Raw genomic sequence first — 26,629 nt, forward strand, 5'->3', positions numbered from 1 at the left:
TCCTCTGCATCTCCCACCAGTTTTCCATGATTGTTCTTCTCCAATTTGTATGGATATCCAAGAAAAATCTAGCCACAGCAATGGGGTGTGATTGCATACTTGGTGCTTTGACTAGTTTAGGGCATGCTACATAAATTCATATCAGGTCCGGACAAATCTATTCGAACCCAGTTGACCCGAGGAGAGCAGTTAAAAGAAATTGATTTTGTGAAGCTCGCGTTGCGAAAAATACCCTGACCCAGTTTTTCAACATTTCACAATTTTGGTTGGCTAAATGGTGGATGATTATGTTCCGTCATGTTCTTACGTATTTTATGTAGGGCAAGTTGGCGTACCGACCCGCAAAAGAAAGATTAGAAAAGCATCACATACATCCACAAAGCCCAAATAACCTCTTTTCGAATTTTCGCACTAATGTCAAACAAATTTTGGTGGAAATTGGACTTGTTGATGTTTGCTTTCTTTTATTTAACCCAAAAGATGCTTGCTTTGTCGAATCGGTTTATTCTTTACACGAAAAAAAGCTCTCTCAATAGGTTTCAAAGTCAAAGGTAACAAGACAGGGTCTTGGGTTAGGCAACCATGGATTCCACCAGGAGTCAAACCCCCCTGATTGTCCGGTTAGCAGCCAACTCTTGTCAGCCGGGTTGGCCTTGTGGATAAATACCGTACGAGCTTTAAATAATTCTTGTTGTGTTATCTAGTTATGACATATCTAATGTAAATTGTTTTTTTTCTTTTTTGGGCTATTTGTATCTTGATGAGATCATAGCCGGTGACGGGGTTCGTCAAATTCGAACTTTCGGGTCATGTTTGGCGTGGAGTGGACTAACTGTTATTCAAGACCCCATTTCGTAGCAGTTTGGATCAGAACAGATCGCCGCCGACGCTCATTTCTCTCTCTCTGTTTGCTGACAGAAGATTCTTCTCATCGTTTTCAATTCATTCACGACAGCCCAGTTTCACACTCATGGTGGTAATAATAAAAAAAACAGGTGGTTGTGATGAGAACGAGATCAATGAATAATCACAGATAGTTTAGTTCTCCAAAGAATCTAGCACAGTTTAGAGAGAGAAGTCAAAAGGGGAGATGGTTAAGCAGTGGGCGGAGAGAGTAGTGGAAAGTGGTACAGAAGTAGAAAGGTCAACAGTTAAATCGGTTCGCTGGTACCTGAAGAAAGAACCCCCCATCTTCCCATCAAGCTATAATCAAGAAAACAGCTTTCTCTCTCTCTCTCTCTCTCCTCCATGAGAGCCCTCAATCTCTCCGGCGACACAGCTTTTTAGTTCACGGGCACAAAGGGTACACAATCATGGGCTGCTGCGAATCCTCCCTCCTCAGAGAGACCCACCCGGAGAAGGACCACCCAGCTCAGCAGCAGCAACAGCAGCAGCACCGCTTCGCCGCCCACAACCGCCAGCTGCAGCAGGGCGGCGGGGGGGCCTCCCCGGCGCCCGGCGGAGCCCTTTCGCCCTTCTCCGAGTTCTCCTTCTCGGACCTGAAGTCCGCCACCGGCGGCTTCGGCTCCGACTTCATCGTCTCCGAGAGCGGTGACAAGGCCCCCAACCTCGTCTACAAGGGCCGCCTCAAGAGCGGCGCGTGGATCGCCGTCAAGAAGTTCACGAAATTGGCGTGGCCCGACCCGAAGCCGTTCGTGGTACGCAGTGTTTCGGAGCTCAAAATCGGATCTTGCTTTACTTCTTGTGTTTTAATTTGGTGGTGTTGGTCGGGTTTGACTGTTTGTGTTTTAGCTCTTCTTGGGTGGTACTGAAGTGGGTGCAAATTATGGGGCTTGTGGTATTGTTTTTAGGAGGAGGCACAGAGTGTTGGGAAGTTGAGGCATAGGAGATTAGCCAACTTGATTGGATATTGCTGCGATGGCGATGAGAGGCTTCTGGTTGCGGAGTATATGCCGAATGATACTCTTGCAAAGCACTTGTTTCATTGTAAGTTGGTAATTTCGCTTCTACTCCCGTTTAACATTCGATACATCTTCAGCTCTAGCTTGCCAATTGAGGATGCCTAAGCCACTGCATCGCCTGAAAGCTAAATTAGCAGCTTCTAAGAGCTTCCTTTTGCTGTGCAGCATCTTAAACTGTACACTGCATCTGTATACTGCATCTGAGACACATTTAAAGCTGGTATTTTATTCTAGAGTCTCTATGGTTCTCTGTGTCTATTGAGGAGAACATGGTCAGAGCCATTGTCTGTGATTTTGACTGATTCTAACGTGTTTCAGCTTAATTTGTGAAGTTGATGAAGAGAGCGTGCAATTAGTTACATTGCTCTTTATAAGCTCAATCATTGGCTAAAACATGAAATGCCTGGTTTAATCTTGCTCTTGGCACCATTTTCCTTTGCACTGGATTAGCTATGTAGAAATCTTCCCTGAAACCAGAACATTGGTCCATTTGCTTGAAGCAAAGTGACAAGATGAAATGCACTCCACACAAGATTTCTATGGTGTGCCAAGACCATAGCCGCATCCAAGGAGGAAGCTCGATCCTCTCAATGGTTTGCTAGAAAGTTCACATACTGTATCATTTGTGTTTGACCTAAAGGTGGAAATAGAAACCTCTCACATATTGCTCCAATCAGAACTGTAACAACACTCATGGAGGATATTCTGTATTATCAGTTATACTTACCCTGGCCAGTGGCCAGCTAAGAGTTACTTGCTCTAGCAGTATACACTTCCCTGAAGTATGGGAGTCACCTCTTCCAAGATTTTTCTTTATCTACTATGGCCATTTAGGAGTCTCTGTGTAACTTAGAGTGCTGTGTTTTGAATATTCTTGACAGGGGAAAACCAAACAATTGAATGGGCAATGCGTCTACGAGTTGCTCTCTACATTGCAGAAGCCTTAGATTACTGCAGTAATGAAGGCCATCCCTTGTACCATGATCTCAATGCCTATAGGGTTCTGTTTGATGAGGTGATCCTTTCTCTAATTTGTCGTTACATTGTGGCCTAGATCTTAACTACATCACAATCATTAGAGTGTTGTTTAATGCAACTATGGATTGAACAGAATGGTGATCCCCGCCTTTCATGCTTTGGCTTGATGAAGAATAGTCGAGATGGGAAAAGCTACAGCACAAATCTGGCCTATACGCCTCCTGAGTATATGAAGAATGGTAGGCTGTCTCCTTTTTATAAAGGAATCAAAAGTTTGCTTGTTCCTATGGTGGATTTCTTATTTGCCATATGTCCTGCTTTTGCATAGAATTCAATTCTGCTCTCTTTCTTAACATATTGTGGTGTTGTATTCAGCTACCACTTTGAGCTTATTCTTCATTTTTGTGGCACTGGCATCTGTTTTCCTGAGCCAATAACATCTGGGAAGACGGAAATTTGTTTGGTATAGCCTGAGAATGTTACTATGGGTTGTATGGAAAGTACTATTCAAGTTGTTGCCTCTATAAGAAGGCTCCCTATTTTCAGTCTCTCATATTCCCTCTCTCGATTAGCATTCTATTCTTTCAACCATTCTACAATTTGGTCCCTAGACTGACTGCATCTTATCAAATATCTGAAGGCATATATCATCCGGACCAATTGATATTTAGGGCAGAGGATCTCCTTCACTATCATAATAGTGGCGCTAGTGTCTGTCAGTATGAATTTATTTTCCTTCATGATTCGAAGAATAAAAGTACCTTGTCAAAACCTAGATATGCATGGTGAAGTTCTTTTCAGGTTATATTGGCTTTTCAAATTGGGATGATAAAAAGGGTTTTATAACCATTTCTGGATTTTTCTTACCTTCTAGCTTGAAGATGCAGATTGTAATCCTTTTATCAGTGGTGAAGGTTAACTTTAAACATCATTTAACGTCAAGACCATTAAAAGCTTGGAAGTTAAGATGGGTCAGGAGTTTCTGAACAGAACAACTTAGGTGTCTAATCAGTGAAAATGTAAATACTCGCCCATATTACCACTAGCAAAAAATTTGGTTTGAATATAAAAGGAATGTAATCAAATACTTGCACATAATTTACGCTTGATGAACTTCTTTTCCTTTTCAAGCTTATAGCACCTGTTTAGCATTTATACATATAGAGTCTACACGAGGTACCTAGGCTGATAAAATGGCAACATTATGAAGACGATATTTGGTGACAGACGTGTGAACCTTAATAGTGAGATGTATGGAACTTTATAAGAATTGTCATCTTTGTTATGCTTGGTCTCAATTGGCAGATCGAGGATGGAAAGCTAGAAACTAAGAGACTTGTGAGATCTTAATAAATTAAGATACTGCTCTGCAGTAAAACATCTGTCTTTGAAGGACTTCTTCATCTTTTCTTTTGTGCTTCAATCTTATTGTCTGTGTCTGCCTTTATTTGTACATGACAGGAAGGGTCACCCCTGAAAGTGTGATTTACAGCTTTGGCACCATCCTTCTCGATTTGCTAAGCGGGAAGCACATCCCTCCGAGTCATGTAAGTGAGATAAGACTCTTTGTATTGGTCAAATATTGTTGTGGTTAAGATTACATACAGACACAAGTAATTTATGTATTCCGCTGTATGTTTAAATCAGACCATTCTCCTTTCTAATGCCCTATGTGATGGATAGACCTTTGAGTTTGGTTTCCAGAGAAACAGTTAAATTTGAGTGCTAGGACTTGGATAGTAAATGGAAAAAACCTAGACGAAGGAGCAGAGTTTATTTTTTTGCTACAGAAGATCAATCACTTTGTTTGAGTCGTTAAAAAGCGAACCACATGGATTGGGTTGCCAACCCAACTAGACATCCTTAGTAAAGCAAATTGTTTTGTTATATATTCTTGCTAAGCATATGGTGTATGCTATAATTTTAGTTTGTTTTATAATGACTTACCAATAGAAAAGTTCTCACCGATATTGATGATTTCAGTTGTTTTGTCACTCTTGTATATCTGCATCTCATAGGCTCTTGACATGATACGAGGGAAAAACAACATTCCATTGATGGATTCGCATTTGGAGGGTAAGTTTTCAATGGAAGAAGCTACGATGGTGGTTAATCTTGCCTCTCGGTGTTTGCAACATGAACCAAGAGAGAGGCCTAATATAAAGGACATTGTTGCAACGCTTGTTCCTTTACAAACCAAATCAGATGTGAGCATCTCTTCTACGTATCCCTGTTCCTACTGCTGTTCTTGTTTTGTGTTGCATTCTTGCTATGTTACAAAAGTATGACTAATTAAGCTAAATTATCTGTTTAAATAGATGCCTCCAATTAGGGAAATGTTAAGTATGGCTTCTCCAATTTTTTTCCCATTTAGATCCTTACTTGAATGCTTCCCTTGTATGATTAAATGCAAATTGCTGTGCCAAAAGTTTCTCCGATTTTATTTAGACATGAAGGGCATATGCTCAAATACATGTAGCGAAAGGGAATGCATTAGACAACATGAGGTATTGGTTTTATTGAAGTGCCTTGTTATTATTATGTTCATGATGAAGAATAGTGATTTTCGTTTGGATGTACTGTTCCAGCCGCATTGCAATGATTTATCAAATTCATCTCTGTGAAATGCCGCTGTCATACCTGGGTACTTATTATGCTACTAAGAAAATTCAAAGTTAACATGCGACAATAAGCCATGTTCTTTGACAACTTGACCATTGAACAGTTGAAGCTGATTTAAGCTTTATTGGAGTTTTTCCTTCACTTTTGGTGCTGGTGGATTTTCTTCTATTTCAATCCTTTCAGCGACAAATCCTAGAGTTGCAAATTGTTTCATGAATCCCATGGCATGAACTAAAATACTAAATTTGCAGGTTCCATCGCATGTCATGCTTGGAATTCCCAAGCAGGAGGATATACCACAAGCACTAAAGGCCCGTCTTTCACGAATGGGAGAGGCCTGCTCAAGGATGGATCTCACAGCAATCCATGGGATTTTGGTCACCGCACACTACAGAGATGATGAAGGAACCAATGAGGTACTTCGCTTCTGCAAAAGGCAATTTTTTACCTTTTTTAGAGTTATGTGCTAATAGTTATTCTTGATTTGGTCAGTTGTCCTTCCAAGAGTGGACACAACAGATGAAAGATATGCTGGAAGCAAGGAAGCGTGGAGACTACGCCTTCCGTGACAAAGATTTCAAGACTGCCATTGACTGTTACTCTCAGGTGAACTCCATCACACATCTGAATTGAAAAGAAAGTATATTTTCTTCTGAAGTAATCACATGGAAAATCGAGATGCTTTGACTATGATCTTCATCTCAATCAGGCATAATTTGTATTGATTGAATGTCGATAGATAATGCTTGAATGTTAAATATTGTCTCTTGTTCAGCTAGTCCACTCCATGCTGTGCCACAATCTGTTTGGTATAGATTTGGTCCATTGGTAAGTTGTTATACACAAAATTGTTTTATGTTCCTAGTTAGATCCCGGTTGAGAACCCTTTCACTCTTTTCTCACTGGTAATCGATCAACGATGAGAAAAAAGTGGGTTTTTAGCGAGCACATGTGAAGTATAGCTGTTCATGGGTTGCTCTTAACTTTTGATTGGGGCAATTGATTAGCTTCGTCAGTCATTTTTAACTTTGATTTTCTCTTTTCCTAGTTATTCCCTGTTCTTTGTTTTTTCCCCCTCCTGAGTTTTGAGTAAAGAACATAACTCTAGATATAATATCTCCTAGTAAGTTCTCAAAGTACATTTTTATTATATTTCTGCTGAATGGAGAGGTCCAGATAAATCTTAAATTCTGCGTTCCAATTCCATTTGTTCTTTGCCGTTTTTTTTTTTTTTGGGTTAATGCAGTTTATAGATGTGGGGACAATGCTCTCTCCAACTGTATTTGCGAGGCGGAGTTTATGCTACCTCCTGTGTGATCAACCAGATGCTGCCCTTCGAGATGCAATGCAAGCTCAATTGATATATCCAGAATGGCCTACAGCATTTTACATGCAATCAGTCGCTCTTGCCAAGCTGGACATGCACAAGGATGCTGTGGACATGTTGAATGAAGCAGCTGGGCTTGAAGAAAAGAGGCAAAAAAGTGGGAGAGGACCATCGTAGCTCAGTCCAGGTGTAACTCTTTCTTTTGTGTAAATACTGTGTGAAAATTTGTGCAAAAGCATTTTTATTTCGTGTTTAAGCGTTTCTGCTTCCATTGATCTTAACCAACCAGGCATAAGAACACGATGATTTTCGAGAGAATTCTAGAAAAGGTTTCGGTAAATCTGTCTTGAGTTTCCATCATCTGCTATCGCTTGATTTACTGGCAGTGTACTTGGTATTTGGAAAGTAATCGAGAAAATATCTTCTGGAGTCCTTTTCGTGTTTCATTTTTACCTGGCATCGGAGCGAGCTATCTGGGAAAACCTGTTGCAGTCTGAAAGAATGTTACGGGGCAAAATGTCAATGGCATCTGTCGCCTTTCTTGTATTGTCAGGAAGCAACGTGAAATGACCCCAGATTTGATATCCGAATATTCAGTTTGATAGCCTGCTACTAATTCTTCCTCTGGCTTGCTGGCTGTGATGTGCTCTCCTCTGCATTAATTTGGTTCTTTTGCCAATAACTGATAACCGAATATAGCGGTTGCTCATCGATCACAAGAAACGTGATGGGAAAACTTGCAAGACTTTGGAAATGATCAGGACAGGATGGACAGAAGGGGCTTGCAGTAGTTTTATGGTAAAAAATGAGCTCTTTGAGCGGCAGGATGAGGATTGAAATCAGTGGATATCTGGTTGAAAGTAGAACTTTCATATGCGTGGTGGAGGAGCAAACATATAATGGTCTCTGAACTTTGGCCTAATGTGTAATATGATTTCTGAATTTTTAATTTGTTCAATTTAATTCTTGAACTTTTGATATATGTTTAACTCAGTCTCTGGGCTACATGAAAATATTCAATGTTGTCTTGACTTTAAATTAATGGAAAAACTACATTGAATATTTTGATATAGCTCAGATAGTACATTGAACATTACGAAAAGTATAGGGACCATATCGAACAAATTAAAAGTTTAAAGACCACATTGGATATTAGATCTCAAGCATCATTTGTGTTACTATCCCGAAAAAAAAAATATATACTGGCTACTAAGATCACCGGGGATTAACATGTCCCCTTATATTTCGAATATTGGACTCCCGCTTCAGTTGTCCAACATTATGTATATCTCCCGGGGGTCTAGACTCTATCTCACGTCTTCAACATAAGGACATAGTTTGGTACCGGGGTGTCCACACACTCCGCTTCGGCTCGGATCCATGTCTGTTTCGAACTCAAACTGAAACTCGAGACATAAATCACCCTTGAATTTGTGACTCAAAATTGTTGTCAATTTTAGAGCTTGAATTAAGCCCGGAAAGTCTGAGACGTGTTTAGAGTCTTAGACGAGTTCAGGGCGCAAAGGAACGGCCAATCTAGAGCCAGGGCCAAAGGCCTGTGCATCCAGTTTGTTCACGCCCAGCGGGTTGCAGCTGCGGCATAGGCCGATAGCCCGGCCAGTTCGCGGCCAGCGGCACGGCCAGCCCCTCTGGGCACTTGGGCCAACTTCGCCGGGAGTTAGACCACCTGCCCAGAAAGGCAAACACGATTTGCACATGTTCCGAGCACCTGGCCCATTCTGCGGGGCTAACTAGGCGTCGCACCTGCCTCGAAAACATGGAAGTTGAAACTTATTTTGACCGACTTTCACAAGTTACATATTAGAGCTAAAAAGAGGAGTATTAGGGATTTCTCTTTATGAGTTTGTGAGTGAATTTTCTATAGAGATGACAAAACGAGTCTAGAACTTATATTTACTTCCATATTTAATGGGTGTGTTATAAAATTTTGAATTGTGGGTTAAAAATAAGAGTAAGTGTGTCATAAATAGGTTATTTAACAACTTAATGGGTCTTAAATAGGTCATAAATGAGTTACCTAACTATCTTAAGTAAGTAATAATAAATGAGTGATTTTTATAATTTTTTGTTTTATTTTATTTTCTTTTCTTTTGCAAAATCCAGCCAAGGTTGCTGACCGACCTTCGTGGGTCATAGGCGATGGCTGTCGACCCTTGCCACTGAGTGAGGACCGCGACGTCGTCACTAGCGTGGGCTCTGTGGTCCTTACTTGTTGTCAGTGAGGGTTGGGCGGCCCCCGCCGAACTTAGAAGTAAAGGAGGAAAAGGAAAAAAGAAAATGAAGAAAATAAAGTTATAAAAATTGTCTATCATGTTTTAGCAATATAAATTTTTACAAGAAACAAGTTCTCATGAATTGAATTAGATATGGCAATATTTTAGCAATATGAGTTGGATCGTACATGGGTCGAAAAATTTGCATGACAATAAATGGGTTATAAACGGGTTATATAAATCAATTTGGCCTGATCGGTTATGACCGACCCAAATTTGATCCGACTCACCCGTTTGACGGGTCTAGTTTTTCGTGAGAAATTGTGAGATTACACTAGTGAGTTTATTTTGGGTGTAATCTAGGCTGCGAAAATTTGAGCAATTGTAACTTTGTAATTTTTCTTACTTTGTTAGTCGCTTCCCCTATGTAACAGGTCGACACTCGCACCGAATCGGGTAAATTTCTAGGATCATCACGGCCAACCATCCCACCATCCACCGCCAAGACCACAGCCACACTTCGAAGCCGCCACCAGAGCCCCTCCCTCGCTCGCTCACCTCGGGTCCTAGGTCTTGGAAATTGTTGGGGACGTTGGCAATCAATGACCTTTGAACCCCGAGTTGACGTTGACGACCTTGACCACCGGGTGTTTGGCTCCTCCTTCAATTAATCAGAACACAAGGGACGGAGAGAAAGAGAGCCGTCGGTGGTGGCCGGAGGGGCGACGGCAAGCAACCTGGTTGAAATGATGGGAAACAATATCAATGGGAGGGGATGGGGATAATTGTAAAAAAAAAAAAGTTTTAAATCTATAGTAATTGTGCCAATTCAATTTTTACTTTTTTTTTTTTTGCCAATCAGTCATTTCGATTAATTTTGACTTGAAATCGCTGATATGGCGTAACCGATGCCGACGTGGTCATTTTTAATAACTTTTAGATTTTTTTATTTTTTGATTTTTTTCTTTTCTTTCTCTTTTTTTTTAATCTCTTCCCCTTTTCCTCCAACCGATCGAAGGACCTCGATGACCCAATGATGGCGAGACGACCTCGCCGGTGGCCGGGCGACCTCTCCTAGGGGCCGGGTAGGCTTGCCCTTGCCGGATGTGGGTGAGCGAGCCTCCCGCCGGTTGTCGGATCTGCTCGACTAGAGAAAGAGGTGAAGGAAAAGAAAATAAAAAGGAAAAAAAAAGAAATAGTAAATAAAAAAAAATTAAGATACTATTAAAATTGCCATGTCAATTTCGGCTCCACAACGATAGCGATTTCCGGCCAAATTATTTGGAAGGACTGAATTGGCTTAAATAAAAAGATTTAGGATTGAATTGTCAAAGAAAAATGTTTAGGACTGATTTACCACAATTGTAATTTATTTAAGACTTTATTTTTGGCAATTTTCCCCAAAGGGATGAAAGAAGCATAGGAAAAAAAATGTTACTAGACCTACAATGCACCTAAAAAAATAACTTACAAATAAGCGCCACCTAAGGCGTACATGACAATAGTTCTATTTTCATATTTTTTTTTATTTTTCCATTTCTAGGAACAGGTTTGGAAAAAAATTAGTTTGGTAAAGCAATTTCATTTTTATATTTTCGGGATAAGTTTTTTGTCCGTAAATAGGTTTGGAATAGAAATAAGAAGTAGAAATTTTCTACTTTTTATTTTTGGAACATAAATAGAAATAAGAACTTTCTTATTGCTTACTCCCTCTCTCTCGCATGAAGTCTCCTTCTCTTGCCTTCCTAATGTCGGTCACCATCCGCCAGTTGTCGGTCCCGTCGATCTTAGGTCCTCGACCGCGGGTCTCTAGTCCGGCCACCGGTTGCCATCCATAGCTGGAGACCATCCGCCGGTAGCCATTTGCCATTCACCGACGGCCATTCTCTTTTGGCTAGCCGTCGTCCTCCAATTGTCGGTCACCGTTAGCCGGTTGCCATTCCCAATCCGTCGTTTGTTGGCGCTAGTCTCTGTCCTCTCGTTGTTGTCCGCTAGTCTCCGGCCGCCCTTCGCTAGTTTGCCGATTGCAATTCACTAACCGCCAGGGTCGCCACCAATGGCCTCTATCACATCCCTGCCGCCGATTGTTGGTCTCTGTCCGCCTATCACCGTTCGGTGGTCTCCGTTTGTAGGCTGCCAATCACATGTGTTGTCGGTCGCTGGCCACTGTTCATCGTACACCTTTCGCAAGCCGCCGATCGCTGGTTTTTGTTCGCTCGTTGCCGTCTACCGATCTTCGGTTGGCTAGTTGCCGATTTCCTAATCATAGAAATTTTATGCTAGTATTAAACGAATTTTTGTTCTGAGAACAGAACTTTTGTGTTGGCCAAATGCGTATCTCTGCTTAGAAACTCATCCATGGATAGAAAAATCTATCTCCAGTCCGAAATAGAGCCGGGAAAAGAATGGTTGTCATTTGCGCCTCTGGAGAGCAGTAGACAATAGCCGATCTCGGCCTTGCAGATGATTTGAGCCCTATTTTGAAATTAAAAAACAAAACATAGAGATGTATAATTTTAAAAGTTTGCAGCTATGGCACAGGCATTCAGATTCCTCAGCAAGTTAGCATCATAACTTGTTCCAATTTTCATATTGATAATGGGCTTGTAAGATCAGTAATCTGTAAAATGAATGATTGGAATTTTTTTTTTAAATAATCGTTTGTATCGCTTGAAATAATTGATTAATGAAATATATTATATTATGAATGACATATAATATTTTTTCGGACGATGAATTTTTCTAAATCCTGTACTAGTCGACTCAGCGATTTTAGTGAGTCAACTCGCCATTTCATCCCGATCTGCTCTTCTACGAAATAAAAAGCTGTGGCATTGTCAACATATATTACTGCTACGCTTGATCAATGGGAGGGTCGGATCTAGCACTGGACCAAAAGAATTTTGCCAGGGGTCCGCTCACACCTTAAAATTATCGAATATTCCATATGAAATCGATCGTATCTCGATAGGATAGGTCGGGCCTAAGAAGAAAATTGATTGCTCAGACCCGCTCATGTGGTCCTCCTGTCTTCTTTACTGTGTCTGGGAATATTGCTCATGGTTCGTGGTTTTCGCAAATACTTGTAACATTTTCCGACATGAGTTGAAGTGTCCAAGGACGGTCTTTTGTCATAACAAGCTTGTGTGGACATTGTCATAGAAGTCTTAATTTTTCATTTGAGATCAAGCACGTCCATATCAAATACCATTACATACCGGCGACTTAACTCTCGAGATGTAGAGAGAGATTCGAAGTGGTTCGTCTGAAGATCGAGTTGAATATCTCTTCGCCAAACCCCAAAAAGCAGAGCCATTGGCGAAGTTCGAAAAGCTTGATTTAAAGAGGTCGATGTACATAATAAATCTTCTTAAAACTCAAAGTCGATGTCTGATGATCGTTATCTTTATCGGATTGTCTTGACTGTATTTTGATTTTGGTTTAATACTTGTAACAATGTCTTAGTTTTCATTTAGGAGACTGTACATATAGGATGGTTTGCTATAGGAGTCATATAGCACTGGATAAAATTGGTGCTAATTGTCACCGTTCCTCTTCTTTTGTTTCTTCTGATGTTGAAGTTGAGTTCTCCCCGAGAGAAAAATGAAAGTGTTTTTTTTTTTTTGGTCGGAACAGAAAAATGAAAGTTAAACTGGACAATTTTGGAGATTTTAAGTATCTGATGTACACCATGAGGATGTTAGAGCCATTGGGCTTGGCTTTGGAAATGTCGGTCGCAGCTTCTCTTCGAAATCCTCTGGCAATATGTCGAAAGACTCCGAATTTACGGTGAGCATGATCCCGATTGAGCCAGTTAAACACCTAACTCTGGGATCAACCGGCACAATGTTGGTCGCCAATCTTTGGGACTAGGGATTGACCTTGCGAGTCTGATCCGATTCCAGGATCAACCCGGAACCAACCATTCAATTTTTTTTTTTGTGTGTTTATTTTATTTGTATTCCTTAAAAGACGAAGAACTCTTTGAAATTGCACATACATTGCCATATTGAGTAACTAAACTGTGAACACCGACGCAAATCAAATTCGTAATACACGAGCAAGTTCACCACCCACCCGTGTCTATTTCTCCTCTTTCACACCTCCTCTCTCCCTGCCCAATTCACAAATTTTTTTTTGTCCGACGATGGAATCGCTAGGCCATGGATGCGAAGAAGTAAAAACCACACACGTCTAGGTGAACTTGCTCGATTCTCCGGTTTAGTTTCTATGCGAGTCAAGTCTAGAATTGGGTCATAAGAACAAAAAAAAAAAAAAAACATGCACCTATATCTCCGGCGCAAGCCAAACATATTAGTAGTTTTCTTTTTTGAATAAAAATTCAAGTATTTAATAACTTAGATTTTTATCAAGAAAAAAGGTTGTCAAAGGATATCAAATTTGGAATTTGATATTCAGCGGATCTCTAGTAACCATTCTCGATATTCAACAATCGCTCCTGATATTCAGCAGATCTCTTGCAATCACTCTTTGATTTTTTCTGATTTATTGTTGATTTGTTTATATCCTTAACTTCTTATAAATAAAAGATGTAAAGAGAGATAAATATGTACAAAAACGTTCATCTAAAATACAATACAGTTTCAAGCTTTTACATGGTATCAGACCTTTTCTAGCGAAAGCTTTCTTTTATTCTCAAATGGCATCCTCGCCTTCTTCAACATCTGCTTCGATCTTGAGTACCATCCCTGGCTTAACAACCCAGGTAGTTGGATCCACAGCCACTGGAATTCCTGCAAATTCCATCTCCTATTCAGCTCACAGGAAACAATTATGTTATTTGAAGGGCACGCCTATTACTGTGTCTTCAAGCAAGCAAACTACTACCAATTGTGGGAGGATCTTCAATATGTCCACCTAGCCAAATTGTGCAAACAGCATAGATGGAACCACCACCACTATTCCGAACCTAGCATATGACGAGTGGGTAACATGCGATCAAATCGCACTTGGGTGGATTCTTAGCACAACATCCGACGCCATCGTCGGCCAGCTTTCGAATTTCAACACATCCGCAGAAGCATGGGAATTCCTTGGTACATCTTATGCTGCTCAATATCTTGCTAGAGCAACTCATCTTAGAATGCAGCTGCAAGCTCTTCGGAAAGGTAACCAAACGGTTATGGAATTTCTTAAACAAGCACTGTTCTTGTAGACTAACTCGCTTCGATTGGCGAGATTATTTCCTCTCATGAGTATCAAACTCACATTTTTCGTGGATTGGGAGCTGAATATCAAAGCCATGCAGTATCCATATCAGTGCAAACTCAAAATCAAACAATGACTAGAGATGCCCTTCACGGTCTCATATTGTCCCATGAAGCACGCTTAGACCTCATGGAGTCTACTGTTGCTCCACCGGCTGCATTTGCTGCACACTTTGATGGATCTACAATGGTTTCCTCACAACCTCAAAGATCACGACAACAACATGCTGTCAAATATTCTCGAGGTAATGGGCATTCTTTCCAAAATCGGAGTCAAGAAGAAAGAGACAGAAATTATCGAGGGGCTGGCCAGCAACATCACAATTGGAATCTCAACACCAATTTCAATCCGCCTTTTGGCAACAACCAGAGTGAGAGACGAAGCAATCTTCGGTGTCAAATTTGTAATAGACACGATCACAGTGCCAATGTTTGCCGTGACAGATATCTTCAATAGCCACCATCCGAATTTTCTCCTCAACTGAACTTGGCTGAAATTCCTCCTCCACCTTCCATCTTCTCCAGTGAATCCTGGTATCCTGATTCTGGTGCTACCTACCATGTGACAAATAATCCTTCTGGTCTGTCTAATGTTCAGCCTTATTTTGGATCCCAGCAAGTCACCATATGTAACGGGTCCCATCTACCCATTACTCACACAGGTAGCTATGTTTCTCCTCATTTTCGTATGTCTAATGTTCACGTTGTTCCCACAATCAAAAAGAATTTGCTATCTGTATGTCAGTTTTGTAAAGAAAACAACTGTAATTTCCTATTCTCACCAAACTCCTTTTCTATGAAGTGTCGTCATACGGGGAGGACTCTACTTCAAGGCGAAACTGATCACAATCTTTATTTCATTCGAGCGTCTTCTCCACAATCGTCATCTCCGTCCGTGTTCTAAGCCTCTGCAACCGATCTTGTTCATCTGTGGCACAACCGACTTGGTCATGTCGCCTTCCCAGTTGTTTGTCAAGTCCTAAATAAATCGCCGGTGGCAATCTCACTGTGCCCTGCGTGTATGTCTAGTAAGAGTCATAGTGAATTTCATGCACCCACCCATCATAGGTCTACCTTTCCGTCGCAGTTAATTCACTTTGACGTATGGGGTCCAGCTACTCCTGCAACCTCTAAATCTAATAATCGGTATTATATTTATTTTGTTGGTGACTATTCCAAATTTACATGGCTATACTTGTTGCAATCTCGTGATCAATTCCTCTCCATTTTCTCCGTGTTCCTCAATTTTGTGGAAAATCAATTTTCCACCACGGTCAAAGCCATTCAGTGTGACTGTGCACGTGAATTTCTCTCGGCCTCTTTTCAACGTTTATCACAGGATCGTGGCATTCGTCAAAGGACCTCATGTCCTCATCAACATCATCAAAATGGCACAGCCGAGAGAAAGCATCGCTATATTGTTGAAATGGGCCTTTCAATGATTAACCATGCTTCCTTGCCGCTTCGCTTCTGGGATTTTGCATTTGAGATTGCAATACATATTATCAATCGGCTGCGGACACTAGTTCTACAGAACCGAAAACTATGGGAGACACTTCATAAAGCTGTTCCCTCTATTCAGCACCTCAAGATTTTCGGGTATGTGGTCTTCCCAATCTTCGATCTTATGCAAAGAACAAGCTCCAATCCAGATCTCATTTATGCATTCTTCTAGGATATCCATCGGGCAACAAGGGCTACCATTGTTATTCTCTAAGAGATCGTCGCATCTACATCACGAACGATGCAATTTTTGATGAGCAATTATTTCCCTTTGCTACCTCTGGTCCAACGGATACTTGTTAAACCATTGTTGCGGCTCCAAAATGTGTTATGCTCCCTCTATTTTTGAACAACAACGTGCAACAACCTCAGTCAATAGAGCGCATCTCTACTGCCCCGACTAATTTTCTTTCTCCTGTATAGGTTAAGCAAAATTCTCCAACACCTTTTTCAAAATCGGAATCATCTTTGCCCGCGGTTCCACCCACTACTAATGATAGACTCGACAGTGACAGCACCTCCACCTCTCCTTCACCACCAGCTGCCTCATCTCATCCTATGGTGATAAGGCTGCAGGATGGAACTTTGGCACGGCGTCAGCTTCTGGCTGATCACACTTATGCCGTGTGTTGTAATATTTGTTCTAGAATTAGATCCACAATTAGTGGGCTAATTGATGGAATATCATAAATTCCATGATTAGTGGGCTAGTTAATGGAATTTCATATTTTGAGGGATTTGATTGTTACATTGTTAGGGATTTTATTGTACGTGATTGATTCTCCTATTAATATAAATACAGGATGATGCTCTAAGAAAGATCATCAATCCATTCCAAAAACTTCTTTCTTTTTGCATAAAATTCTACATGGTATCAAAGCTAGTTTTCTGGTTCCCATCTTAAACTTCTCCATTGTTGTACCATCACCATCACCATCACCACATCTTCCACCACATCTCTTTGCCGAAGCCTACAACTCTCTTAGTTGATCTCGCTCTCTTTTATTTTTTGGCCTAACCTCGGCCTATAGAGGTCACTTTTATGATCTAATCAGATCATAATCTTTTTTTTCTTCCATCTCGAGTTATTGTCATTTAGCAGTGATGTCGGAAAATTCTGGTGATAAGGTCGATTCTCTTACTTCTGAAACCGGGCGGAAATATGAAAAAATTCTCTTCCCCCTTGGTTCGGTTCAGTTTGATGGCCTTAATTACCTACTTTGGTCACAATCTATGATGATCAGTATTGCATCGGGAGAATGTACTGGTTTTCTCACGGGGGAGAAACCAAGACCTACTACTCCTCCGATGGCCCTCTCGAGATGGTTGGCTGAAGATGCCTCTGTAAAGGCATTTCTTTTGAATCATATGACTGATGGTATTTGTAAACAATATGTTTTTATGCAGACAGCACGGGATATTTGGGTATCGGTTAAGGATACCTATTCCGAGACAGGAAATGATGTTCGGATTTATGAATTGATGAAGAAGATCCGGGAACTTCGACAGGGAGGTATGTCCGTTAGTGTTTATTTTTCAGAACTATGTACTTTGTGTCGGGAGTTGGAGGTTTATGATGACACTTATGAGGGACTTGCTGCGGATGTCGTTGTTCGACTTCAACAAAAAGAAGATAAGAAACGTGTATATCAATTTCTTATGGGTTTGAATCCGGAATTTGATATTGTGCGTCAAAACATTTTGCAAAAAGATCCTCTTCCTACCCTTCAGCAGGCCTATGCCTTGGTCCATAAGGAAGATAACCGGCAGCGCTTATATTCTATAACTCCTACTCCTGCTCCTAACCGTTCGGCTCTTATCATGTCTTCCACGTTGAGATCCTCTCAAATTCATATCCCACGATCAACAGATAAGTCTTCTATTCGCTGTGATTATTACGGTAAACCTTATCATATCGGAGAGCGATCTTGGAAACTTCATGGAAAACCACCGGGAATCGGCAAGGGAAAAGGTGTGAATAAGGGTTGTTCACAAGCTCATGAAGCCGAGGTGGTTGGGCCAGCTAGTTCTGAGTCCGCAAGTCCTAGTGATATTGGGAATTTTGTCACCAAAGAGGAGATACATCAAATTATCAAGGATATGATTAATCTGAAGGGTCCTAATTCCTCTCATGTGGCATCTAGTGCATCTGTCATTTCTTCTACTATTCATCCTTTTTCGGGTATATCTTCCCATTCATCTCCTTGGATCATAGATTCGGGAGCTTCTGATCACATGACAGGATGTTCGGGTCGGTTTGAATCATATAAACCATGTCCCGGACGTGACAAAGTTAGGATAGCCGATGGATCTTTTTCTCCTATATCGGGAAAGGGATCAATTTCTTGCACTCCATCCTTGATATTATATTCGGTTCTTCATGTTCCTAAATTTCCAAATCAATTACTTTCAATTAGTAGTCTTACTCGAGATCTCAATTGCAAAGTAATCTTTTATCCTACATATTGTGTCTTTCGGGACTTGGTGACGGGGGTGAAGATTGGCAGTGGTAGTGTACGTGATGGACTTTACTGGCTAGATGGATCACCGGCAGCACCTATCCAGGCTAGCACTGTAGATTCCAATTCGGCTGCTATTTCTTCTTTGCGACAATGGCATCGACGTTTGGGGCATCCACCACTTCATACTCTCTATTTATGTTTTCCTAGTTTAAAGAATCAAGTTAAAGATCATCGGTTTTTCTGTGATACTTGTGCTTATTCTAAGCGAGACTAGAACTATTTATCCGAGTCAAATAATAGAAGTCTCGTTTCATTTGATTTGGTTCATTCTGATATTTGGGGTCCTTCTCCTGTTAAATCTATTCTTGGGTGTGATTGGTTTGTGACCTTTATTGATGATTATAGTAGAGCAACTTGGATTTTTTTACTTAGACATAAAAGTGATGCTTTCGAGGCCTTCAAAACCTTTTTCAAAATAATTCAAACCCAGTTTAATGCTACCATTAAGGCTCTTCGAACGGATAATGGTAGAGAATATTGTGCCTCTTCCTTTCAATTTTTTTTACGAGAGCATGGTATTCTCCACCAAACTAGTTGTGTGGATACCCCCGCACAAAATGGTGTGGCAGAGCGAAAGAATAGACATCTTCTTGAAGTTGCACGTTCTCTTTTATTTCAAATGCATGTCCCACCATCCTATTGGAGTGAAGTTGTTCTTACAACTGCTTACTTAATTAATCGTATGCCATCCAGGGTTCTGCAAAATAAAAGCCCAATTTATGTATTGACTGGGAAAAATACATTTATCCTCCCACCAAAAATCTTTGGGTCTGTTTGTTTTGTTAGAGATCATCAAGTGAAGAGTAAATTGTCTCCTAGGAGTCTTAAGTGCATTTTCTTAGGTTATTCCTCTTCCCAAAAAGGCTATAGGTGTTATCATCCATCCACTCGCAAGTTTTATGTCTCCAAAGATGTTATCTTTAATGAGTCTGAAGCTTTTTTCGATAATCCACTCTCCGAGATATCTAGTTCGACATTTATTGAACCATTCCCTGAGCTCTCGGTGCCATTATCAACGGAGCAGATAGAGGAGCCTATTGTGAATCAAAGTGTAACCCCGGAAGAGGTTTCACCTGTTCAAAGAGATTATTTACATGTTTATTCTCGTAAACAGGCTGCTATGCCCGGTAATCCTCCTGGTGAGTCTTCACAGGCAATACCGGAATCCAATACAACACCGCCAGAGCCTAGTCCTATCGATAACAACAATATTGAGGATGAAACAACTCCAATTGCTCTTCGTAAAGGTAAACGGTCTTGTGTTGGTAAGCCTCGGTATCCTATCGATGAATATACTTCCTATTCTGTTCTTTCTCCATCATATTCGTCGTTCGTTTCTTCTTTAGACTCTGTGTCTATTCCTAATACTTGGCCGATTGCTATTCAACAAAAAAAATGGAAAGATGCCATGTTAGAGGAAATGGAGGCTTTGAAGAAAAATCAAACTTGGAATTTGGTGCCCCTCCCTCCCGGGAAGAAAACAGTGGGGTGCAAATGGGTCTATGCAATCAAGCAAAATGCTGATGGAACTGTGGATAGGTATAAGGCTCGACTAGTGGCCCGGGGATTCACTCAAACTGCAGGTGTTGATTATCAAGAAACGTTTGCCCTTGTAGCAAAGATGAATACAGTAAGGATTCTTATATCATGTGCCGCAAGTTATGGATGGGACCTTCAACAATTGGACGTGAAGAATGCGTTTCTTCATGGAGAACTTGATGAGGAGGTGTACATGGACATTCCACCAGGTTTTGTAGATAGCACTACCGTTGGAAAGGTTTGTCATCTCAAACGTTCTTTATATGGGCTTAAACAATCACCTCGGGCTTGGTTTGGCGGGTTCACCAAAGCTATGCGAGCTTAGGGATACACCCAGAGTAATGCTGATCACACCTTGTTCATTCGTCGTAGTGGTTCTCTCTCAACTTTCTTAATTGTGTATGTGGATGACATTGTGGTGACTGGAAATGATGGTAGTGAAATCATTAGATTGAAGAATGCATTGGGAAAGGAATTTGAGATTAAAGATCTTGGAAAACTGCGATATTTTTTTGGAATTGAAGTAGCTCGCTCCTCACATGGGATCTTCCTATGTCGGCGTAAGTACATACTTGATCTTCTATCTCGGACATGAATGCTTGGATGTAAACCTATTGATACTCCACTTGATTCAAACGCAAAGATTCGAGCCAAGACAGGGGAGCCGGTAGATCGCGAAAGATATCAAAGACTTGTTGGAAAGCTCATCTACCTTTCTCATACACGCCCCGATATTGCCTATGCGATCGATCTTGTAAGTCAATTCATGCATGATCCGTATACTACTCATATGGATGTTGTGACTCGCATTCTTCGTTACTTGAAAGGCACACCGGGTAAAGGTATATTGTTTGGGAACCATGGTCATTTGAAGGTTGAGGCATTTACTAATGCAGATCGGGCTAGTAGTGTGGATGACAAGCGATCTACTTCAGGTTATTATTCTTATGTTGGAGGTAACCTAGTTACTTGGCGAAGCAAAAAGCAAGACGTTGTTGCTAGATCAAGCGCAGAGGCTGAATTCCGCTCTATGGCTCGGGGCATGTGTGAATTATTATGGGTTCAAAAACTTTTGGATGATCCGGGATTCCAATTTCAGAAGCCATTAATGATTTACTCCGATAGTAAATCTGCTATCGGTATTTCACATAATCCTGTCCAGCATGATAGGACTAAGCATGTGGAAATTGACCGACACTTCATCAAGGAAAAACTTGATACAGGAGAATTTTGTACTCCATTTGTTCAATCCTCGGAACGGACCGCAGATATATTCACTAAGGCGGTGAGCAAGCGAGTATTTGATTATCATGTGTCCAAGTTGGGCATGTGCGACATCCATGCGCCAACTTGAGGGGGGGTGTTGTAATATTTGTTCTAGAATTAGATCCACAATTAGTGGGCTAATTGATGGAATATCATAAATTCCATGATTAGTGGGCTAGTTAATGGAATTTCATATTTTGAGGGATTTGATTGTTACATTGTTAGGGATTTTATTGTACGTGATTGATTCTCCTATTAATATAAATACCGGATGATGCTCTAAGAATGATCATCAATCCATTCCAAAAACTTCTTTCTTTTTGCATAAAATTCTACACCGTGCAATCCGAAGCTTCCTCAATACCGACACCGACTTCCTTCTCTCAAGCAAGTAAAGATCCAACATGGCGAGTAGCTATGAATGAAGAATACACCGCCGTGATGCACAATCAGACTTCGACCCTTGTACCTCCGGTGAAACAGTGCATACCCATTGGTTGTAAATGGGTATTTCGAGTCAAGCTGAAGGCCGATGGATCCCTTGAAAGATACAAGACTTAGTTGCCAAGGGCTTCAATCAACAAGAAGGGGTAGATTTCCATGAAACTTTTAGTCCAATGGTAAAACATGTAACGGTTCGTACCGTTATTTCTCTTGCCTTCAATCAAGGATGGCAGCTTCGACAATTGGACGTGAAGAATGCTTTTCTCCATGGTCATCTTGAAGAGGAAATTTATATGCAGTAGCCTCTAGGCTTCATCAACTCTACTCATCCTCACCATGTATGCCATCTTCAACGTTCACTTTATGGATTGAAACAGGCACCGCGTGCATGGCACCAACAACTAAGTTCTTTTCTTCTCTCTCTTGGGTTTCAAGTATCTCACGCTGACTCCTCTTTATTTATGCTTCACTCGGCAACATACAATGTCTTTCTCTTAGTATATGTAGATGATATAATTTTAATCGGGTTGCCCTCGGCGCCTTTTTCTGCTCTAATCAAATCCCCGCAACGAGAATTTGCTATTAAGGAGCTCGGGGAGCTCCATTATTTTCTCGGCATTGAATTGCAAAGAACCGACAAAGGTCTACTGCTCCATCAAGACAAGTATGCACATGACATTCTTCAACGTACCAATATGCAAGATACCCGACCGGTCACGACTCTTTGTGTTGCTGGTACCGACCCGCCTTTGCTGCAGCACGGAGCTTTATTTCATGATCCTACCTTGTATTGTAGTACTGTTGGCGCTCTCCAGTACTTTACCATCACTCGGCCGAATCTTGCTCGTGCGGTTAATACCGCATGTCGGTTCATGCATGCTCCCACCGATGCACATTGGTACTTCATTAAGCATATTTTGCGTGGTACTACTAATTGTGGCATTTTGCTTACTCGCAGCTCTACTTGTCAACAACATGCTTTCTCTTACGCATGTTGGGCTGTGACCATGACACTCGTAGGCCTGTTGGTGGTTATAGTGTCTTTCTTGGATCTAATCTTATTTCTTGGAGCTCCCGTAAACAATGGACTGTAGCTTGCTCTAGCACCGAAGCGGAATTTAAGTGTCTAGCCGATACAACAGCCGAGCTCATATGGATAGAAGCCTTATTACGCGACCTCCATACCTCCTTGCCAAGTCCTCTTGTCTTATGGTGTGACAATAGTTCGGCCATTTACCTCACTGGTAATCCCATTTTTCATGCCCGAACAAAACATGTTGAGATTGACTATCATTTTCTTCGGGAACGGGTGGTTCAGAACTAACTCCATGTTCAGTACATCTCCTCCATAAATCAGCTCGTGGACATCTTCACCAAAGCCCTATCTACCACTTGAGTTCGTCTATTGCGGTACAAGCTTACTATGAGATCTCTCACATCAACTTGCCGGGGATGTCAAAGGATATCAAATCTGGAATTTGATATTCAGCAAATCTCTAGCAACCATTCTCGATATTCAGCAATCGCTCCCGATATTCAGCAGATCTCTTGCAATCACTCCTTGATTTTTTTATGATTTATTGTTGATTTGTTTATATCCTTAACTTCTTATAAATAGAAGTTGTAAAGAGAGATAAATATGTACAAAAACATTCATCTAAAATACAATACATTTTCAAGCTTTTGTAAAGGTTAAATTCAAAACAAAATATTATTAAATCTTCTTCTAAGTACAAAAAGTCTAACTAAAGCTTAAGTTGATAGGTGGAGGGAGACCACATGAATATAAAGAGCATATAGGACCCGTTGTCGGGCGATCTGGAACAACTTCAACATCTCCTCTCATGTGCAGGTCGGATTATGAACGGCATATGAAATTTGACTAATTGAGGGTAGACGCACAATCGCGGACAACACCGGCTCTGATACCATGTTAGAAAGTTTAATCCAAAAGCTTAAGCTGATAGGTGAAGGGAGATTGCATAAATATATAAAGCATATATAATCCGTTGTCAAGATATGGGACAACAACTTCAATAATAGAGATGCATATTTTGAGATATAAGCGCCATGTTAGCTGTGGCACCAATTATCACTTTTATAGAAGATGAACGTGAAATTGTAACTAAAGAATACTTTTAAGAAGCTTTTTGGTTAATTGTTTTCACATCGATTAAAACGTGTAACAAATGTCTCCCTTCATATTAAGTCACAAACCTAACGAGGTTCATCAATTGCAAAAGACTCAACTTTACTTACTGGCTGCTACATATTTTTAAATTAACATACATAAATAGACGAAAAGGCTTGCATTGTTGGGGGTGCAATTCATACCGTCGATCAATAGGAAAGGACGGGATCCCAATTTTTCTCTCGCACCACCACAAAATGCCACCATCACATCCCATTCTCCCTCCCTCACTTCGAACCATACATAGGTTTTTCAGAATTTTTCTAGAACATCGATAACCTCAGATTCGACGTTGATGATGAAGGGAACCGATCCCATAAACATACACATCGGATTACACGGAATTAACAAGCGCTAAAATCAATCTTGAATCACTGATCGGAGAAATGCATCATAGAACGAACGCACCGGGGATTTTCACAGATTAAATGTACACAATGCAGCCTCGAGAGAGTCCTTCGTCTGTTTGATGAAGAAACGTCATTCTTATTCACGTTCAAAAAATGAGTAACTACATTTAGCAGTTATCTAATGTTATAAGGGGTGTGGTAGCCTACATGGGCGGACCACGGTACTTATCGTACACCCCATAAAATCCAACAGACGATGAAGGTGAAAAATGTCTGCATTGAAGTTGAGAAGTTCTTGTTGACTCCCGAATCTCCTGCTCTCTTGCTTAAGCTTCGTTCTGTTCACCCTCTCTGCAGCATCTTTCGATCCCATAATCCTCCTCAGAATACCCCCGCAACTTTGCACGGTTGCCAGGAGAGGGAGCACAAAGGGTTCGGCGTAGATAGGGACACGGTGGAGAAGAAGTGGAGTATGACAATCGCGAAAGTGCAGAATTAATCGATGGCCGATGTGGCTAAGACGGCGGAGGTCGAGGCTGAAGAATCGGATGAGAGGCAAGTAGGGACAGTGGAAACATGTAACCACCATGATATTTTCACTTTTCATGCATAGTAACAAGTGCAAATAAAGATCACATCAACTGCGTCCTTGTTCAATAATAGTAGAGATCATTTCCAAATCTACTTCACACGACGGTAGAGGCGAGGCCGATAAGTGGATTCAACCATCTCAGCACACGACGGAAGGTGTAGGATTGCAAACAATACGACAGGGAAGGCAGCCAACAAAGTAATCGGGATGTAAATCCACTTCAACCGTTCGCTCAGGACGATCGTAAGAGAAGAGCCGAATGCCATTAATATAAAGGCCAAAGAGAGGAAGAGAAAAGTGAGGCCCAGTATTAATTTTCTCGGTAGTGAGTGGAGGAAATCTTCAATCGCATAGTGCGAAGTTAGGATAGCCCAAAAACATCAAGGCGGCAGTGACCGAGGAGAAGAGGGCGAGAGCGTCTGCAACCGCAAATACAATGAACGAGCGCTTCTCCAGAAAGATCGGGATCCCCGTGTTGCCGTCGTTACCTCCAGGTATCGTAAAAGCCCCGGCGAAAGATACCGAGATGGTGATAGTCGCGACGATGCTACAGGTTGATGATGTGCTCTTCATCCATTGCCCTGCCTCTTTGAGCAAATCTTGGCGTTGTTCTACAAACACTTCCCAGTATGTTTTTTGCCTTCTCCTTTTTTTCATCAATGGATCTTCTAGCAATTGTAGACTTTTCGAAGAAGGATCGCACCTATCTTCCAGAACCTTTAAAAAAAATGATGCCTGTCAATGTAAATGAAACTAAAGAGCACAAAAGGCTAACAAATAAGGTGAACCGACCTTGTACCACTGAAGTTCCCTCTGCATAAGAAAAACCGCTCCAGAAACATCTGGGGTTACACACCTTGGTGACCATTCAGTCACAGCCTTCATCAGGCCATGTTTGGTCCAAGTATCATTAGTCAAATATGGAATGTGGTGTGGGTTCACCAGTCTAAATAACTCAACATGTCGTCCGCTCACAATTTCTTTCATCAGTTCGTTTGTAAAACTTTCATCCCACATCAACTCTGGAAAATGCTTAAGACATAAGCTGACAATTTCAGAGATTCCGCGAGATGCACCGTCAAGGACAATGCCTGAAGCCAATAAGAATTCGAGTGTTTCGGGCATTTTCATACGAGCCTTCTTCTCGGCAAGAGCAAGATTTGCAAACTCAAGTGAGCATTTGTGCCTCAACTTCGACTCTCCAATTCTTTTGATGAAAGGTGCTGCATGTAGTATCAGACAAGCAATTTTCCCAACGATGAGGAATCAAAATGCTTAAAGAGGCTTTCACATTGTGCAATGTTCTTATGCAAATATAGCAGTTGATAAGAAAATAATGGCTGTAGGTTATATACATTGAGAAAACAAACTTCATTTAGCTTGAAAATCGAAAATGACTTGAACAGATGGATCCAGCGATGAACATAGACATAAGCCAAAAAAAAAAAAGTTCTTTTTTTAAAAAGGGTAGATTCAGTGACAGATCGATAAATTTATTTTCAGTTGAGTATCATTACGGATTCACCTAATGGATACATATCGTTTAGACTTTGAATTGAATTAGAATCGAACCATCAAGAGCTGATACATACAAATAGCTATATGGATATACTGAAAGTATCGATTTACAATTTAAATTTAGAGATCCCTACCCATGGATGATAAAAGGTCCTTTTTTGGTTTTGTTTGCAAGAGATACGAAATAGAAAGTTGTATGCCACGATAGTTTTGTGTACCTGATTTCGTGGAAGATTGCATAGTGATATCTTGAACCAATTAAGTGTTAGTGCTGCCACCACGAAAAGGAGAGAAGAATCATGTCAGCAAATTATGAATTGTACATATCACACATATGAAGTGAAAGCTGTACATATTAATAGATCTAATAATGCTTCTATGACCTGAAAGCCA

The 26,629-nt window shown here is 40.9% G+C and overlaps 2 protein-coding genes across 2 annotated transcripts; one reads left to right on the forward strand and one right to left on the reverse strand.

Moving 5' to 3' along the window:
- Positions 1–919: 919 nt before the first annotated feature.
- Positions 920–7,189, forward strand: LOC115730139 (serine/threonine-protein kinase BSK1-like). The gene is made up of 9 exons (XM_030660732.2): positions 920–1,658; positions 1,812–1,947; positions 2,804–2,937; positions 3,034–3,139; positions 4,362–4,447; positions 4,919–5,107; positions 5,774–5,938; positions 6,015–6,128; positions 6,769–7,189. The coding sequence occupies exons 1-9, from the start codon at positions 1,314–1,316 to the stop codon at positions 7,024–7,026; spliced, it is 1,533 nt and encodes a 510-aa protein (XP_030516592.1). The 5' UTR covers positions 920–1,313; the 3' UTR covers positions 7,027–7,189.
- A 4,034-nt stretch (positions 7,190–11,223) lies between these two features.
- Positions 11,224–26,547, reverse strand: LOC115730988. The gene is made up of 5 exons (XM_048279632.1): positions 26,455–26,547; positions 25,511–25,941; positions 25,328–25,435; positions 21,603–21,609; positions 11,224–11,249 (listed from the first exon to the last, which is right to left on the reverse strand). Exons 1-5 carry the CDS (start codon positions 26,474–26,476, stop codon positions 11,224–11,226), a joined length of 594 nt encoding a protein of 197 aa, XP_048135589.1. The 5' UTR covers positions 26,477–26,547.
- Between the last annotated feature and the right edge of the window lie 82 nt (positions 26,548–26,629).

This window comes from Rhodamnia argentea, chromosome 5 (assembly GCF_020921035.1).
Source record: "Rhodamnia argentea isolate NSW1041297 chromosome 5, ASM2092103v1, whole genome shotgun sequence".
Taxonomy (NCBI): Eukaryota; Viridiplantae; Streptophyta; class Magnoliopsida; order Myrtales; family Myrtaceae; genus Rhodamnia; species Rhodamnia argentea.